The sequence below is a fragment of the Python bivittatus genome, unplaced genomic scaffold, assembly GCF_059951505.1.
Source record: "Python bivittatus isolate LINGU-HERP-01145 unplaced genomic scaffold, Pbiv_v1 ctg000080_np1212, whole genome shotgun sequence".
Taxonomy (NCBI): domain Eukaryota; kingdom Metazoa; phylum Chordata; class Lepidosauria; order Squamata; family Pythonidae; genus Python; species Python bivittatus.
Window position 1 is genome coordinate 13,977,054 of NW_028277035.1, and position 18,487 is coordinate 13,995,540.

The 18,487-nt window shown below is 39.2% G+C and overlaps 1 protein-coding gene across 5 annotated transcripts in view; it reads left to right on the forward strand.

The window, feature by feature from the left end:
* The first annotated feature begins 85 nt into the window (after positions 1-85).
* The window catches only part of NACC1 (nucleus accumbens associated 1), a 29,436-nt gene continuing 11,034 nt past the window's right edge, over positions 86-18,487 (forward strand). For 2 of the 5 annotated variants that reach the window (XM_025168562.2, XM_088133587.1), the window contains exons 1-2: positions 98-235; positions 12,814-12,885. In XM_025168562.2, coding sequence (XP_025024330.1) covers positions 12,841-12,885 — 45 coding nt within the window. In that variant the 5' untranslated portion in view covers positions 98-235; positions 12,814-12,840. Of the gene's footprint in view, positions 236-12,813; positions 12,886-15,388; positions 18,320-18,487 lie in introns of those variants that run through there. The other 3 variants (XM_007420959.4, XM_088133588.1, XM_088133589.1) reach the window with 3 other exon arrangements.

The following is an 18,487-nucleotide window of genomic DNA, read 5'->3' on the forward strand; positions in this document are numbered from 1 at the left end:
GTCAGCAGCTGCTTCGGAGCTCCACTAGCCAGGTCTTCGGGAGCAGAGAGCTGGAGGCTCGGCTCGGCTCGGCTCGGCGGCGCGCGGCGCTCCCCCGGCTCGATCGAGTGCGCTGCTCTCCGCTGAGCTTGCCTAGGGTGACAATGAATGGCTGCTGCTAGTGCTGCTCGGAGGGCGAGGGGAGCAGAGCCCCTCCATTGAGCGAGATCTTCCCTCCCCCCTTCTCTTTGCACAGGTGAGAGGTCCGGTGCCCCCTTTCCGAAAGATCCCGTCGCTCCGCGTCCCGGCGGCTGCAGCGCGGAGCCCGCCCGGTCTTGTCCCCCTCCTCCAAACGTAGGGACCCTCCCCCATTATTCTGGGTCTTTAAACTTTTTCCCTCCCCCCGAAACAGTCCCCCAAACTGCCCGGTCCTCTGCCGAAGGAGGCGAGAACCGTATCCCGGCGATAACAGCTGCTCCCGGCACCCATTTTCCTGCGCGGGAGAGGCCACCTTTCGCTGCTCCTTCGCCCTCCTTTCTCTCCCCTCCCCCGAGATGGCCAGCACCCCTTCCTTCTACCTCCGCTGCGCCCGCCGGAGTGCCGCCCGGAGGGATGCGATGCGGCGCGAGGAGCAGGCCGGCTGGCCGGAGCTCTGCGCCGCTGCTGCCTGGGCTAGGCCGCCCGGCAGTCTCAACCTCCCCTCTCTAAAAGAGGGGGGAAATTTCGCTCGCCCCAGCCCCCGTCCTCCGCCCTCACGCGGAGCCAATAACATGGAGGAGCCTATTCCCTCTCCCCGTGGCTGTATCCGCCGGCCTGGACGGTGCGGGCTTCACCTCCAAGTAGGCCTGTCCGAAATTCCCCGAGTTTCTCTACGGGGGCTTTGTCCTCCTTCCTGCTCGTTCCCTTCGCACCTGGCGGCTGAGGGGGTGCGAGCGAGCGAGCGCAAGGAAAACTTTCGGTGGAGCCCCTTGGCCTTTCTAGAGGAAGGCCCGGCCGGGAGGTTGGCTTGGAAACCGGGGATTCGAGGGCGCGCGGGGGGGATGCTTTGGCCCTGGCTGGGGAGGGGCGCGGAAATAAACCGGGTGGGGTGGTTCGCCTCCCTTCCCTCGCTTCCAACGGGAAGGGCTCGCTTCGCTTCAGCGGGAGCTTTCGGCGTTAAAATCCGGATCAGGAGAAAAAAAGTGGGGGGGCTCGACGCGCAAGAGAAGCAGGACTTCGGAAGTTTCACTAGAGGCAGGAAGTTGGGGTAAAGCTAAGATTGATGCGGACCTGAAAAGACTGGAGCGGTGGCACTCCGCGGTTGGCGTGGTTTTTCGAAAAGAAAACCCGCCGGGATTCATGAGATTTACTCTTAAACAAGTGGGCTTGAAGTTGAAGGCTTGATTTGCAGCTTCCTACAGTATTTGCAATGGCGATTAGGGGAGACTAAAAACTGCAGTTTAGGGTTATTTTGGCAGGAGATGGGATGAGAGCTGTTTGGTTTATAATTCCACTTATGGTGGTAAGAATAGATAATTAATAATATCAATTTAAGTTGAGGATGCTTTTTTTTCTGGAAATGGGGCAGTAAGTGTCTGATGAACGAGTAACATTAAACAATTTCCTGCTGAGTTGATCATCATGTTTATGTACTTTATCCTTTTCTTGCTGAATTCCAGTTTGCTCTATCTGCCAAGTTTATTGTCATATGATACAGTTACTGCCTTGTAATTTAGGATTACATAGCAAAGAATCCTAGGATTATTTTTTGTATGAAAGAGAGGTCTATGAAAATAACATGTGGCAATTTGGATTTTGCAGTGAGAAAATCAGACTGTCAAAATTCTTCCTTCAGTTTTCTCAATGTGTCTCTAGAAATTAGTCTGTACTTAGATTACATTAAATGTGCTACATAAATTGGGGTGATACTGAAAACAAAGTCAGTGCTCTGCTGATCAAGCTCTGCTCTGAAGAGTTTCTTATCAGATGCTTGTAGTTACATATTAGAGCCAGCAATGCTTTTTATATTGTGATGTCAGAGCCGAAACCTAGTTCTGTTGAAAATGAATTTGAGCTAAACTGATAATGGAATGCATGAATAATAATTCCTATTAAGATGTGGGATTTGGAAGCAAGCATGTGCAGGATTGCAGTGCTGATCCCATGTACTACTAGTATTTCTATAGTTTCTGTCGGTTGCTTTGTAGAGTGTGACAGTCCAGATCATTTTCTGCTGTGTTAGAAGAATATTCTTTGTATATTTGAACCCTTTGCATTGTTTACTCAGAGAAATAAATATTTTGAATTATAGGCCTAAAAACTTCAAGTAGTTCACCATGCTAAAAAAGAAAATTGAAGTGTGGGTGCCTAATCATTATTCCCTCTCACCTTTGGCCTGGGGTCATGTTTACCTGTGATGGTGGTTCTGGTTTAGGTAGGTAAAGATCTGTTAAGTGGTTTGGTAGAAATGAATCACATGAAAACTTACTCAATTTAGTATATGGTCATAGGAGAAGATAGGAAGAGTTTGAAGAATATGAAATTAGTGCGGAAGAATTATTTATTTAACTTAAAAGATGTAATGTGACAGAAAAGTGAGAAATATTTTTTAAGAATATTCAGTTCTCATGCTAATTTTTACCCCACTAAGTCCCATGTCTCTAGAACCTCTAGAAGTGGAGGCATCCACTTCAGAAATAAAATATTGAGAGACTGCTGGATTCTTCACTGAGTTATTATAAACCAAAGGCCCCTAGAAACAGTTTTGGCGCCTTTAGAAATACAGGGGTTGTTCAGCCATGGGGGAAGCATTTTGCATCCTGCAGTTCAGAAACCTGCCCTCTTCTTTTTGCTTTCCTCCATCATGTGGTTATTTTCACATTTTGTTCCATTCTGGATTGCAGGTTTAAAATAATAGTGTCTATGCTGCCTCCTGTTTTTATTTTAAAAACATGTATAATTTCCTCCAAGATATTTATTTCATTTATTAATGATTAATCCAGGTTAGTAAACTCCAGAACCACTCCATCTGTCCTTATTCCTTAACTATTTACTTGGACTGTGGGAGTTTATGCATTCTGTTTAGGCTGTTAAGAAGCAGTCAGTAAAGGGTTGGTTAGTATCTAATTTCATTCACAGGTCAGTAAAGCTTCAGTTTTCAACTTTAACCAGCATCCATAGTGATATTTGGGTAGTCTGATATTTAAATCTTGGCTTACTGTCTTTGTCATTAACTGACATAGAGAATGTGGGTGTGGAAATATGCTTGATGATAAAATTTACTGAAGGACATTGTAGCTGAATATAACATTCAATACTGTAAACTCATCTTAATATCACAGAACTGAAACAGATGTGGGGTTGGGTTTTTCATATGAGGAGAAAGCAAAACTATTGATAACCATTGTAACTAAATCTAATTAAATATATGAGTAATGTATACACATCATGGATAAATGGGGGGAACTCTTTATTCTTTTATATTACAAATAATGGTTTACTGATTTAAATTGACACCTTTTTCACACAGTACACTTTGCATTTGATATTACTTGCCACTGGGAAAGGGATGACCAACACTGTATAAATAAGTTAAAAGAAGACTCAGGCAGTTTTATAAATGACAGAAATATCAACATATTGGGTAAGATGATTAGGATATTTTGCTAAAAGTGCTTCTAGTCCTAAAATTGCTAGAAGCTGCAAGAGGGGAACAGGAAATAGTTTCCTATTGATAAGTTAAGCAGGATGATTTTCTATAGTAGATTTGTACTCTGATAGAAAGTCAGCCATACATATCCTGAGACAAAATGAGAGAGGAGGAATGTCAAAATCTAATGTGAAAAAAGAGCAGTGTTTTGACTTCTCTGGTCATAATAGGCAAAGAATTTCAAGGAAATCAATGCAATAGAATTCTTTGTGGGTGAGTGAGCGAGCTACAGGAGGAAGACTTCCTTCATGGGCAGCAAGAAAACATAGTAAGCTGCTGGCGAAGGAGTATATTTGATAGACTTTTTAGCATTAGCTAGTACTCTGTATTTTTATATTTCCAGAGACAAGAGCCTCTCCATATCAGTTCTCAGTTCAGTCCGTTCTTATTGTCTCAGTAAGAGCTCAAGGTGAATCATGGGACAGGATTGTCTCTGCTGTATGAATAAGGTGAGAGAAAGGTTGGTAGTAATTAAAATTTCTGAGGGCTAGGAGAGGCTTATTAATACCTTTGCTCCCTCTCTTCCTTTTCCATGTACTATTGGGCTCAAAACTAAAAAAGAGAAGAGAAAACAACATTTTAGAAATAATGCCTTCTGAAAGATTAATATCTGGTAGATTGTGAAAGATTAATATCTGGTGAATATAATAGGCATTTCCTTTATTATGATCCAGAAATTCAGAAGGAAATTGGAAACAAGAATATCTAATGTGTGGAGAAAGACATCCATACAGTTTTGTTTTTCTCAATTTTAAGTTATCTCAAGGAACTGCTAGTAGTTGCAATGTTAATGCTCCAAATTAATAAATAGTACTATCAAGGTCTCTTTGATTATCTTTTCTGATTCTGTGCTTGTGCAACTGATTTGTTTGATTCTTCTCTTCATCCAAATATAAAAGGAAGTGACAAAGGCCCACTAATCAATTCAGTTCCTACTAACTGCCAGGAAGAAATAGAAGTAGAAAATGTTTTAGTCTGTAAAACAGTGGGTCATTGTATTATCTTCATATAAAGGGGAGATATCATTTTGCTGCTGGGATAGACTTGAGTTGTACATACAAAACTTGGAACAGGAAGCTAGGTGTTATTAATGACTAAATTAGTTTCCCAGTCTTGGGTGGAGACAATGTTATGAGGATGAAGGCTGGAGCTCTCATATTACAAAATTAAGCACCAACCCACCTTGTTCTTCTGGACAGCATCTATTCTCTGGTTAATGTTGGTAACAAGGAAATGAAGGATTTTAAATAATAGCTTCTGAATCTTGGAAGAAGCAGAGATTCTCTCTTCCTTCTGAGCTTTGCTTAGATTGCTGTCACCATAGTATCAGAGCACAACAAGTTTTCAGCTTTACACTATCGAGGCTGATTGCATAAGAGAGGAAACCCAGATTTAAGGAAATGTATAATCCTCAGTTAAACATGCTGAAAGGATCTCAAGAACCTTTGACAATTTAGGACTGAAGATAATATTTTTTAAAACAAAAATCTAATCAACATGTAAAGGTCTCTTCTTGTAATTAAAATTAATCAGTTTTGTTTAGTTCTTTGAATGTTTACTCAGAAGTAGGCTCCACTGAATTACATTATATTCCCATTGTTAGATTAGACAGCAAATGGTTGCCAACTTTTTATAGCAACAGAGAGCCATGTTTTTCTGTGCAAAATTCAGGCAAGAGCATAATAGAGAAGGCCAGCCCCTAATATTTTCCCACAGCAGTAGTAACTGGAGATATAGACTTCACATGTTCAGGGGTAAGCATGAGTGGGAGATGGGGATTACATTCAGCTTTGGTTGGTACAATACTCTGTGGGATTGGGATCTTTGATTTTATATTCCCAGCTCAGGCTTATAATAACTGAAAGGACTACTATGTCTGAAAATGGCACAGTTCACAGTCCATTTAGGGCAAGTCCTTTCTGAGACGCAACTGGGCAGACTTGCTACTCAAGCCATCCAGATGCATATGGATATAAGCAGGCTGATCAGGCTTTTTATTCGTTGTAAAGTAAATGGTATTTCTCTGAAAGCCTAGTTGTAACTATAATCCTTGTGATAGGCCTAGCCTATGGATGCAAAGAAGTTGGGAATTTGTGTCACCTGAAATTATTCCACTCTGAGTTTCAGAGTCTATGCAATCAAATGGCCACAGTGAGTTTTGTAATGTTACAAAGTGACTAAGAGATGCTAAGACTTAGACAACTACCTTGGTCTTTGAAACATTAATTTTAAGATCTGTACTCCACATTGCATAATACAATCTATCTAACATTTGCTACAAATCATTTAGATTCTCAGCTAACAATGCTGTATCATCTCCAGACAAAAATAGATATATATTTTTATTCATGTCCCCATCTAGTATACCTCATATGCCATTCCTTATATATTTATCCATAAATACATTAATTAGCCAAACATATCTGTCTTACTCCTTGCTTAATGTTGAACCATTCCCAAAGCATTATCTTTATTTTCATGCATCTTTGCTTTCACCATGTACCACTCTTACTACATTCAGTAAGTAGTCTTATATTTGTGCAAAATATTCCATATTGATTTTATCATATGCTTTCTATAAATCAGTAATCATACAATACATCTAACATTCATATATTTCTCAGTGACCTGAAGAGCTGACATTCTGCTCAGCATAATGCCATACCACACTTTCTAAATGTTGCTCATTTCCTTTCAGTCAGAATTCTGCCAAACGCCTCCCCAGGCACACTTAAAAACTAATCCCCCTGTAGTTTTTGCGCTCACTCTTGCTACCTTTCCTCATGTATAGGGGAACAATAATGACATTCTTTAATGCCATCTTCAAATAAATGTTAAACAGGTTGCATAGCCACACCCTAGGCAAATCACATTTATTTTTTTTAACATTTCCCCAGTGACACCATTTGTACTCTAGCGTTATTATTCAGTGTCTTCTCAGTACTTAATACTTCCTTTTCATCATTTTTTTCTAAAACACTAACATTTATAGCATTCATTTCAATTCCTTGTATTATCACTATAATTTCTATATGAACCTCTGAAATAGTCCTTCCAGCATTCTCATACTTCTATTTAATCCAAAATTATTTCGTTGCTTTTATCTTTAATTTAACTCACTCTGTTGGAGGCTCCTTGTTTAGCCCTTGTCACCTACTTCCAGAACAATTATTTTCATCAACATAATTTTTATTTCCTTGCCTCTTTTAATCTCAACTGTTCCTTCATCTCTTTGATTACTTTTTTTTTGGTCAGTCTTCAAGTCAGTGTTGACGCCTAATGACTGCCTGGATAAGTCCCTGCAATTTTCTTGGCAATATTTCAGAAGTGGTTGCCATTGCCTGCTTCCTAGGACTGAGAAAGAGTGACTGGCCCAAAGTTACTCAGATTGCTTTGTGCCTAAGGCGGGATTAGAACTCATGGTCTCCTTGTTTCTAATCTAGTGCTTTAACCACTGCACCAAACTGGCTGTCAATTACACCAATTACAGATTTTCACTATGTATTCATTATACAATACCTTTCCTCATTTTTAGCAGCAATTGTTCTTTTATATGCATTGTTCTCATCCACATCCTATTTAATTGTATCATTCTACCAAGCATCCTTTTTCATATTTCCCATTAGTGTAATTCCATGTACAGTGGGGCAAAAAAGTATTTAGTCAGCCACCAATTGTGCAAGTTCTCCCACTTAAAAAGATGAGAGAGGCCTGTAATTTTCATCATAGGTATACCTCAAGTATGAGAGACAAAATGGGGGGGAAAATCCAGAAAATCACATTGTCTGATTTTTAAAGAATTTATTTGCAAATCATGGTGGAAAATAAGTATTTGGTCAATATCAAAAGTTCATCTCAATACTTTGTTATATATCCTTTGCTGGCAATGACAGAGGTCAAACGTTTTCTGTAAGTCTTCACAAGGTTTTCACACACTGTTGCTGGTATTTTGGCCCATTCCTCCATGCAGATCTCCTCTAGAGCAGTGATGTTTTGGGGCTGTCGCTGGGCAACACGGACTTTCAACTCCCTCCAAAGGTTTTCCATGGGGTTGAGATCTGGAGACTGGCTAGGCCACTCCAGGACCTTGAAATGCTTCTTACGAAGCCACTCCTTCGTTGCCCGGGCGGTGTGTTTGGGACCATTGTCATGCTGAAAGACCCAGCCACGTTTCATCTTCAATGCCCTTGCTGATGGAAGGAGGTGTTCACTCAAAATCTCACGATGCATGGCCCCATTCATTCTTTCCTTTACACGGATCAGTCGTCCTGGTCCCTTTGCAGAAAAACAGCCCCAAAGCATGATGTTTCCACCCCCATGCTTCACAGTAGGTATGGTGTTCTTTGGATGCAACTCAGCATTCTCTCTCCTCCAAACACGACGAGTTTAGACCAAAACGTTCTACTTTGGTTTCATCTGACCATATGACATTCTCCCAATCCTCTTCTGGATCATCCAAATGCTCTCTAGCAAACTTCAGACGGGGCCAGACATGTACTGGCTTCAGCAGGGGGACACATCTGGCACTGCAGGATTTGAGTCCCTGCAGCGTAGTGTGTTACTGATGGTAGCCTTTGTTACTTTGGTCCCAGCTCTCTGCAGGTCATTCACTAGGTCCCCCCGTGTGGTTCTGGGATTTTTGCTCACCGTTCTTGTGATCATTTTGACCCCACGGGGTGAGATCTTGCGTGGAGCCCCAGATCAAGGGAGATTATCAGTGGTCTTGTATGTCTTCCATTTTCTAATTATTGCTCCCACAGTTGATTTCTTCACCCCAAGCTGCTTGCCTATTGCAGATTCAGTCTTCCCAGCCTGGTGCAGGTCTACAATTTTGTTTCTGGTGTCCTTCAACAGCTCTTTGGTCTTGGCCATAGTGGAGTTTGGAGTGTGACTGTTTGAGGTTGTGGACAGGTGTCTTTTATACTGATAACAAGGTCAAACAGGTGCCATTACTACAGGTAACGAGTGGAGGACAGAGGAGCCTCTTAAAGAAGTAGTTACAGGTCTGTGAGAGCCAGACATCTTGCTTGTTTGTAGGTGACCAAATACTTATTTTCCATCATCATTTGCAAATAAATTCTTTAAAAATCAGACAATGTGATTTTCTGGATTTTTTTTCTCATTTTGTCTCTCATAGTTGAGGTATACCTATGATGAAAATTACAGGCCTCTCTCATCTTTTTAAGTGGGAGAACTTGCACAATTGGTGGCTGACTAAATACTTTTTTGCCCCACTGTATACTCTATAACATACAGACATTCTTTTTACCCTGTTCTAATCAGCTTCCATGTCTTTTCTTACATTCATTTTCATTCATTCTGTTTGGAGATTAAGCTATATTCTAATATTTTTTCATCCAAGACAGTGTCTTCCTACTTTATTCTCCATTTACTATTATTTCTTCTATGTCCATTGTTTTCAAATTACATTACCAAAATTGGTGTCTCTTACATTCAGAACCTCTCTTCATCCTTTTACCATTCAGTAATTATCTCAATCCTTCATCATAAGCAGACAAATCAATCATATGTTAGGTATATTTTTCCTTTCCCTTTCTCTTAATTTCATACACAACATATTTTTCGACTCCATTCCATTCCACTTGTTAATTCTTGTTCTTAATCATATGCTCCTCTTAAATTACAAGTTGCAGTCTTCCATATGCTGTGGTCATTAGCAGATGGTTCTATCGATATTGACCTCCAGCATCTACTTGATCAGTTGAGACTTCCACATAACTTTCTTTAGTAATGTAGAAAATGTATAAATGAGATTACTAGCCTTGATCACCCCCATGCCACATGCAGCATTTTATTTATTTATTTATTTATTTTATTTTATTTATTTATTTATTTATTAAACTTGTCCCCCCATCTCCCCCAATGGGTTATTGTTACATTGTAACCAATGTAATTGGTTACATTTTACAGTTACATTTTCTAACAATGAAGTTAGCAGCAGCCAGTTTTGGTCCAGTATGCTAGAAGCACAACCAAAATCCAGTTTTATCCTGGCATACTCATATGATTTAGTGCAAGGTAGGATCTCTGATCTAAAGACTACCTTGCAAGCCGACATGCTTTTGCCACTGTTAGTTAGCATATGCAGCATATTGATATAAACACAGGATGCATCAATGAACTGATAAGGAAATCCCTTCAGTCCTCTCTGAGATCAGTTCAAGTCTGCCACTTTTTTTACCCCAATTTCCTGTAATGAGATATATTACAGATATTCTTCCTTCATTTTTCAGTTTGTGTCACTAGCTGAAGTTTGACATGATGTGTACCCCTATTCTGAACAGCAGGATTGATATTGTGTGTATTATGAACCAATGAACAGCCAGCCAAGGCTGATTCACACTGGGCATGTTGTACTACAAAGCTCACTTGATGATCTTGATCATTGCTAAATGTCAGTTAACCTCTCAGCAGGTTGCTCAGGTAAAAGAGCAGAAGAAAGTGTGCTCCCGTAGACAAAAATGGGAGGGAGGGAGGGAGGGAGGGAGGGAGGAAGGAAGGAAGGAAGGAAGGAAGGAAGGAAGGAAGGAAGGAAGGAAGGAAGGAAGGAAGGAAGGAAGGAAACATAGAAACATAATACTGTATACACACAGAGGACAGCTGCTCTGCGCAAATGCAGAAAAGGCCAATCTAATATTTAAAATTTATGGAGGTCTTTGGCAGATAGATTATAGGAAGGACACAATCTAGGTAATTCTTCCTTTGTGCGGTCTTAAATTTTGTTAGCTGTTTTGAATATTCTCCAGAGTAGAAGGCTGGTGCATGAATCACATAAATAAATACAATTTCCAGGCTGCTCCCTATTCTTAGCTATTCCTGTTGTATTATCTTGTGCCTCAGCGACCCTTATGAGGCAGGTTTTTCCTCTCATTAGGAGTTATTTCAGTAGTTTTTTGGCTAATGAAACGTAGAGCAATAGCCTCCAAAGTTTGAGGGTGGCATTCTTGCAGACGAGCTTGATACCTGAGCCTGCTAGACATGGAAGACTTGATCATATTGGAATAAGATCAAACATAGGGAATGATCTACAGGGATTTTTTCTGGCAGTCTCTATTCTGCTGTATTTTGGTTTGGTTTTGCTCAAATGCATAAATCATCCTTCATTCACTGGTTTCATTATACCTTCCTTTCTGAGAAATGGGTGGTATCAAATGTCTGAGCCAGGTGGTTGGCATGAAGGGTATAAAAGAGCAGAGGTTTCCAGAATGACAGTAGAACAAAGGAAGGGAGGGAAGAGTTTTCTTATATTGATAGGCTATTCTGGGATTACTTGTAATTGGGACTACTTGACAGCTGTTGGTCAAGCACTGGTAGAAGAATTCTGACCCTTCAGTTGAAGTGGAAGCAATGAAATGTACAATTTTCCTACTATTATTTATGGCAATATTTGTCATGCTGACTGGGCTTAATATTGTAAAGCCATGGATTGTTTTAATCATAGCTTGTTGAATAGGTCATAGTGCCTGAGTTTATGTCTCACAGTAAATCATGCACCTTGGTTTACAAACCACAATGGCAGGTTCCCATATCACTAAAATGAAATTGCATGATGTTCATATAACATGTAAAACTGTAAATCATAGCTAAGACCATACTGGTTTGTTCACACAACATTCCAAGCCAAAGCAGATCACATTATGGTTTACTATGATGGCATGATTCAGACAAGAACATGGTTTCCTTGGTTTTGATTTAACTATTGTAGTTTGTAATCCTTGTTTAGAACAATAAAGGCCATCATTCAGCCAGTGTGCATAAGGAGACCAAAACCTGAGATAACCTGCTATTCCACAGTATTGAGGCTAAGTCAGTCTAGAGCTAATCTAGATGGCATAACTGAAGTTCACTGAAAGCTCACTTATAGCAGCTTGGGAAAGAAAACCGTTCATAGTCTAACTAGGAATAATAGATTAAAAGAAGGACGGGACAGCCAGAAGCATTAGGACCAGATCTGCAAGCCCTAGTAATAAAAATCAAGGAGCACAGTAAAAAAAAATGGGACTAAAAATAAATATAGACTAGCAATAACAGATAGAACAACCAGCCTTAGAATTGACAATAAAAATATTGGTGGATAGCTTCTGCCGTTTCGCATCAACCATCAACAGTAAAGGAACAACCAGTCAAGAAATATGCCACAGACTACCACTTGGTAGAGCAGCCATGAAGGCCTTGGAAAATATATTCAAAGGCCATGATGTGTCTATACCTACAAAGGTCAGAATCATGTAAGCTATGGTGTTCCCTGTGACACTGTATGGAAGTGAAAATTGGACTTTGAAGAAGCAAGACAGGAAGAGTATTGACACTTTTGAATTTTGGTGTTGGAGAAGACTTCTGGGAGAATACTGTGGATAGCCAAGAAAACAAACAAATGGATCATCAAACAATTCAAGGTGCAAATGACTGGACTCAAATTATCCTACTTCGAACACATTATGGGGAGACCTAGCTCTCTGGGGAAGGCTCTAATGCTGAGAAAGGTGGAAGGAAAGATAAGAAGAGGACAACCAGCAGCAAGGTGGATGCACTCAGTTACAGTGGTGATGGGGGCAGCTGGAAGAGCTGAAGGACCAGGTTTGGTTTTGATCACCAAAAAGTATTTCAGAGGTTCTGGGAAAAGATGCAGCTGTTCTAAGGTGTTGCAGAGAGTTCTACATTTCTGTTCCTGGGTATATCAAAGCGCTTTTTAGAGATTAAATATAAGTGCTATAGAGACCTAATACAAAAGTTTTAAAACCCTATATCTCTTACTGACTGGCTTCACACAGTGCACTGAGTTATAATTTGTCTGAATCATGTTTCGTTGAATAAGACACAGTGGCTGCATAAACATGTAATGTTAAATCATAAGCTACAAGCCATGTGTCTAGGTTTGCTCAACTATTTAAGCCACAGTCAAATAAATGACATTATTGCTAAATAATGTGAGCATTAGTAATATTTTAAGGTAAAGGCAAGGGATGACCTGTGCAAACTAGTTGCAGCTTACATTTGAAATAATCAATATACCATAATTCTGTCTATTCCTAGATAAATGTTATTTGGTGCCATTTAACTCGTCAGCTCAGAGTTAGCGAAGAGTAGTGCTGTCCTTCTTAATATCTTTCATTCTTCTAAAATAGGTTCTACCTCCACTTTTTCTGAAATGGATGAAAATGATGGAAGAAGAAACTATTGCTCCCATAGAAAATTCCGTAAGTTGGGGCAGCTCTCCAAAGAGAGTACTCCAGATTTTAAAAAAAAGTATCTTTAATAAAGACAGCAAAAGTTCCTGCTACAAGGTACTTGAAGAACCTGTCGCTTCCTATATATCATTTGGAAAGTAGTGGCACCCAAAGCATTTTGAATTGTGAACTGTTTTGAATTCAAAGCGCTCCATTTTGAGCCTAGAGCCATTGTATTGAATGCAAAATAACAGTTTCTTTCATTATGAAACTGTTTGAACTCAAAATGGGCCATTTTGTTTTGCATTTGAGGTGTTTTGCATACTCATAAATTTAAATAACATCCTAATTCTTCTAATGTTATATAATTCATGGGTGCGTTTATTCTGTGTATCCTCACATGTGTAATTGTTTACATGACCGGGCATATGATTCATGAAGAAACTGAGTTGTCTTCAGGCTTCAAGCAGTCTATGGCAGAAACTGAGGCATTGTTTCTAAGTCAAAGGCTTTATCTTTGTATCTTCATAGACAACAAAATATTTACTGATTCAGTTGAACTCTGAGACAGCAGTGGTTTTTACAAGAACAGGGTTGGGGAACCAGGATCAAGCAAATAATTGTAACATGTAATCTGTTTTACCACCTCCCATGTGCATATTGTGACTTGGCACTAATTGTCCTCCACACTGTGTATCCTGCCTCCAATAAGACAATTTCAGAAAGTAGCAGCTGAATAGTACAGCTGAAATGCTTAGATTTCCGTCACAGTGAAAAATGCTGTTTAAACTTAATAATAACAGAGGTGCAGGAAAGGTGGAATACTTGACTACTTGGCTCCATTTTTACAATTCTGAGAAAACAGTGGCTTAGGTTGGAGGGAATTCCTCCACCCCAAAATAAGAATTTCTGGATTTTTTAATGGTTTGGTTCCATCCCCTACCCCCTTCCATTATTATTTATATTCTTCTCAGCAGAACAACAACAATCATCTGTAGCCAGAAAATTTTGACAGGCAGCACTCTAAAGACTATACTGTCTTCTTGAAAGTTTAGATATAAGTCTGTAGGCCATTAAATAAATTAACATAGAAAGTGTGAGGCAGTTGTTTAAACAGATAAAATTGACGTATATATTTGTTGTTGTGGTCTAAGAGGCTTTATTCTAGTGCACTTTTTCTGAAACCCAAAATAGTATATCATACTCAGGTAACAAAACTGCTGTGTCCCTATATTTTTTCTTCATTGGGCTTATTTAGACATTCATCCTTAAAACTTGTGAAGTAGAAAGTGGTGTGAAAATGTCACAGTGTCAGATCTCTGACCAAGATGTGAATGTTGGTCATCCAATTCATTGTGTTTACTTAAGAATAGACAGTGAACTTTGTCAGCTTTAATGGGAGTAGTATTTTAATGTTTGAGCTGTGTGAAGAGATCTCTTAACTAAAGAAGTCCATGATAGTTTCTATGTTCTCTTATTGATAGCCCCTTTAATGATACTATTAGAATAGCATGTTCATGTTGTCTTGAAAATCATTGAAAGTCAAACATCCAGGATAAAATCATTTAAAAAACACTATATACAGATATGCAGGGTAACAATGCATTTTAATACTCATGCATAATACTCATGCATCAGCAAATACTGTCATGATTAGCATAGGTTGTAAATAATGATCATTTGTAATGTAATAATAGCCATTTGGATCCATGATTGCCTTTCCTCAGTGGAAAGCTTCTAAGCCAATGACACACTTCCAGTTAGGGAGCCCAAGAAAAGATTATCAATTCCTCCCTCCATCCCCTTTCCCATGTCAAATTCTAAGAGTTTAAATGCTTTTGGAAAGGTAAGGAAAAGTGATGCTGGTGGCTAGAAGAAAGGATGGGGCAGAATGAGGTAAATAAAAATTGCTAGTAAAGAAAACTATGCAAATAAGAGGACTGTTGAAATTATTCATTCCACCCAAATCAGATGTCAATAATAGTTTTGACTGTATAAAATAACTTATTTCTCAATGTATAAATAATCATTTCTCAATATTTTCTTCTACTGAAAATTTCCTCATTTTAAACATAGTAGTTCTGAAGTCATTGTGCTTCAAACACAGTCTTAAATATTTCAAATTTTTCTTGTAATAGTGTCTTAACAAATGTATTTGTTCCTTCTGGGAAATACATACGTAAGTGCACACCATGTTTAACTACTTGTTAACATAGAATGCTTAACTAAATATAAAGAATATACTTAAATTCTGACTACTTTCAGAGCTGTGAAGGAAACTGAATTGTGGCTTATGCATCTGTAGTAGAAATAGTGTTCTGTGGCATGTTAAAGTTTGATAGATTTACTATTGAGTATGTTTTTATGGATCGTAAAGTTATTGTGCAAACTTCTTAATTTTTAAGGTGAAAGATACATGGGTGCTTTTGCTGTAATAGACAAACACTGCTACTGTGATGGAATGGACTTAGGAAGGCCATGCTCAGGGAGATAAGTGTGTTCTTAGTCCCCAACAGGAGCGTGGGAAGTTCAAGAAGATGAGGCTGGCACCTCCCTAAGGAATTCACGGTGTTGTGGCTGGCTGGCTGGCTTGGGAACTAGAGTTCAGTCTGGTGAGATTTCTGTCTTGAGGTTGAAGCTAATAAATGCAACAGAACTGTATTTGCATTGTCTCTCAGAGTTCTTTGAGCTGAACCTGACATCAATCTCACCCCTCATCTTCTTGAATTTCCCACGCTCCTGTTGGGGGCTAAGAACACACTTATCTCTCTGAGCCTGGCCTTCATAAGTCCATTCCATCACAGCTACCCTCTTGGAAAATACTTAGGCCTGCTTTCCCCAGTTTGGTCCCCTCTAGAAGCGTGGACTTCAACCCAGAGCCAGCATGGTCATTCCTGAGAATCCTAGCAGCTGAAGTCCATGTTTCCAAGGGCATCTATTTGGGGTTTAGAATCATCATCATTATCATCACTTGAGAACATTATTAGGTGATTGAAGTAATGCTGCAGATGATCCTCAATTTTCCTTCTTCCCACCAAGATTTTTCTCCTGTCATACAAATAGCACAAAGGTACCTTTGGGAAGGGAAGAGTTAGGCCTGCCTTTCATCCCACGTGTAGCCCTCAGTCTTTATGCCTTGTATTTATTATTAGACATTTTTATCAGATGAAAAAAGGGTAAAGATCAGAAGTTTACTGAATAGTTATCAGGATCTTCTATTTGCAGACCATGCTTACGCTTCTGGTGGGTGTCCTGTATTTTCTAGAAGAGATGTTGAGATTCCTCAACAAATTTTCATCTCAGTAACTTCTACTGTAGTAAATTAAAACTGTGAACTTTTAAGAAATTGAATGATCAGAGTTCAAAATTTGTGAATGTTGGTCCATTCTGATAAAAGTTCCATTGAAAACAACTGAAAGTCTATTCCATTACAAATACATATTGAGGATGTTTCAGTACTGCTATGTGAAAAGCTGCATAAAAGATTTTTGCTTTTTCCCTCCCTATCTTCCCACTCCCCCCCAAAAAAAATTGTTAGCAGTTTTTAAAATTTTGGGGGAAGGAGGGGGAAATTTACCTGATGGTATCTGAAACATGGAGCAGAAATCTTAGATACTCCCAATGTCACAGTTCTGAATAAACTCAGCGTAACTATATGGGAAGATTATCTTGTTGTATTGTTCTGTTCCAACCATCTCCAAATAACTGTAAAGCACTGTCTCACACCCAAGCCTTTTGTAGAATTGGGAATTTTTAAAAGCAACAGCCCATTGTGTTCCTATTCTGTGTCCTCAGCCTTGCATTGTCATTCCTTGCAGAATAATCTCTCCTCTGTGTGATTTGTAGCAGGAACATTTTAAAGCTAACTTTTGAGCAAGCAATATCCCTAGTGGGTCATAGTGTCTCTCTGGTAAAAGAATAACAGACAACAACAACCACCATTAATTTTTTAGTATTTAATATTCCACCCAGCATTAATCTGCCCCCCCCCCCAGTTGCAAGTGGTGTAAGGGAATAAAAAACACACTTTTGTCTTTTTTAGCCTGAGCTTTCATTTACATTCATGGTGTATCTTATCTCTGACACACATATTGTTTGTCCTTAAAAGACAGTGCCATGATTCAGAGTACTCTGAGCTATTATCAGGGAAGATCGATATGCTCATAAGAGCCTGTCCCTTTTTAGACCTAGCAGGTAGGAAGCTTCAGTGGGTTTACAGATCACCATTGCTGCTGGATTACAACTTGTTTATCATACATAGTATTTTATAGTGGCAAAGCTGCCATACTTATTGTCTCCCTTGAATTGCTTTCAGTGCGATCCTAATGCTGTCACATAGGATTATTTTTAACCAAGATTAATAAAAAGCTACATTAAATCTTTACTTTTCCATAACTCCAGCAGTGTTCATTAGTATCAAAGAAACTTCAGCTCTGAAGTTTCACATACTGTTATCTGTTTGAGTAACACCAGAATAGTATAAAAAGGTGAAAATCACATAATAAGAACGGACTACAGATACTGTCATTTTGGTTGCTTAATTGCCACAGACATCCAGAAGTCTAAAAAGTGCCCAAGTGTAGCAGAACCATCTTAACTTTCATGCTTGCAGACAAATCCAATGTAGCTCTTATATTATTTATTTATATATTGATTCATTTATAATATTTATTAAACAATTACCTCAGGTCCAGATGTCTTATAAAAAGAAAAATAAATTAAGTTAGCAATAAAAGCTACTAATAAAACAGTATTTAAAGTGTGTGTGTGTGTGTGTGTGTCAATCGTAAAGTGGACTGATTTTTTACAAGCATTTCAGTTTAGCTGAAAGCAATGGCTTTTGGGTTCTTTCAAGATCCAAGAGAAGAAAGTAAGACAATGAAATGCAACAAAAGGGTTGAGAAACACTTCAAGAAAGAGGATACATTTTATATTGGATAAGAAAGATGCAACTCTCTGCAAGGATATTGGTTGACCTTTCATACCTCTCTTGATCTAAATTGCATCTTCCTCCTCCTCCTCCTTGTGTGAATTGGATGTGAAATGATTTTGGCCATGTTTGCACAACGTACCTCACTCAATCTGGTGCTTATTAAGCTAAATGATTTACCTAGTGCTTTGGCCCCAAATGACTAAGAAAACCAATGATTGCCCTAGTTATATAGGGTGCAGCCATCTTTTGATAGCATCTCAGCCCACTTTGCAGTAGCTGGCATGCTATCAGTTTCTAGTTTGTTTGCTTCTTTACAGTAAGAAGGGAAAATATGTGGTGGTCTTCCCCCATTCCTTTTCTCTCCCCACTTCAACACCATTCACCCTTGCACATTCCGAGGGACAGGAGGAATGGCTATGGTACAGAAGAAGAAGTTTCATTTTACAGCTGCTCTAGTCTCCCCATCTCTTTGCTGGAGGCTAGAAATGCAGGCTAATCTCAAATTAACTCTCTCCTCTGGATAAGGACAAGGTAAGTAAACTGATGACTAACCTTGGGTACAAGTCTGGTTAAAGCAAAGGACCTTAACTACATTTTGTCAAAGGTTTGGGTTTATGATACACCAAGTCTTTAAATGAATGGATTAGTGCTACTGTAAACTGGAGGAAGAACTAAAATATAATGCTGATGCTTCCATTT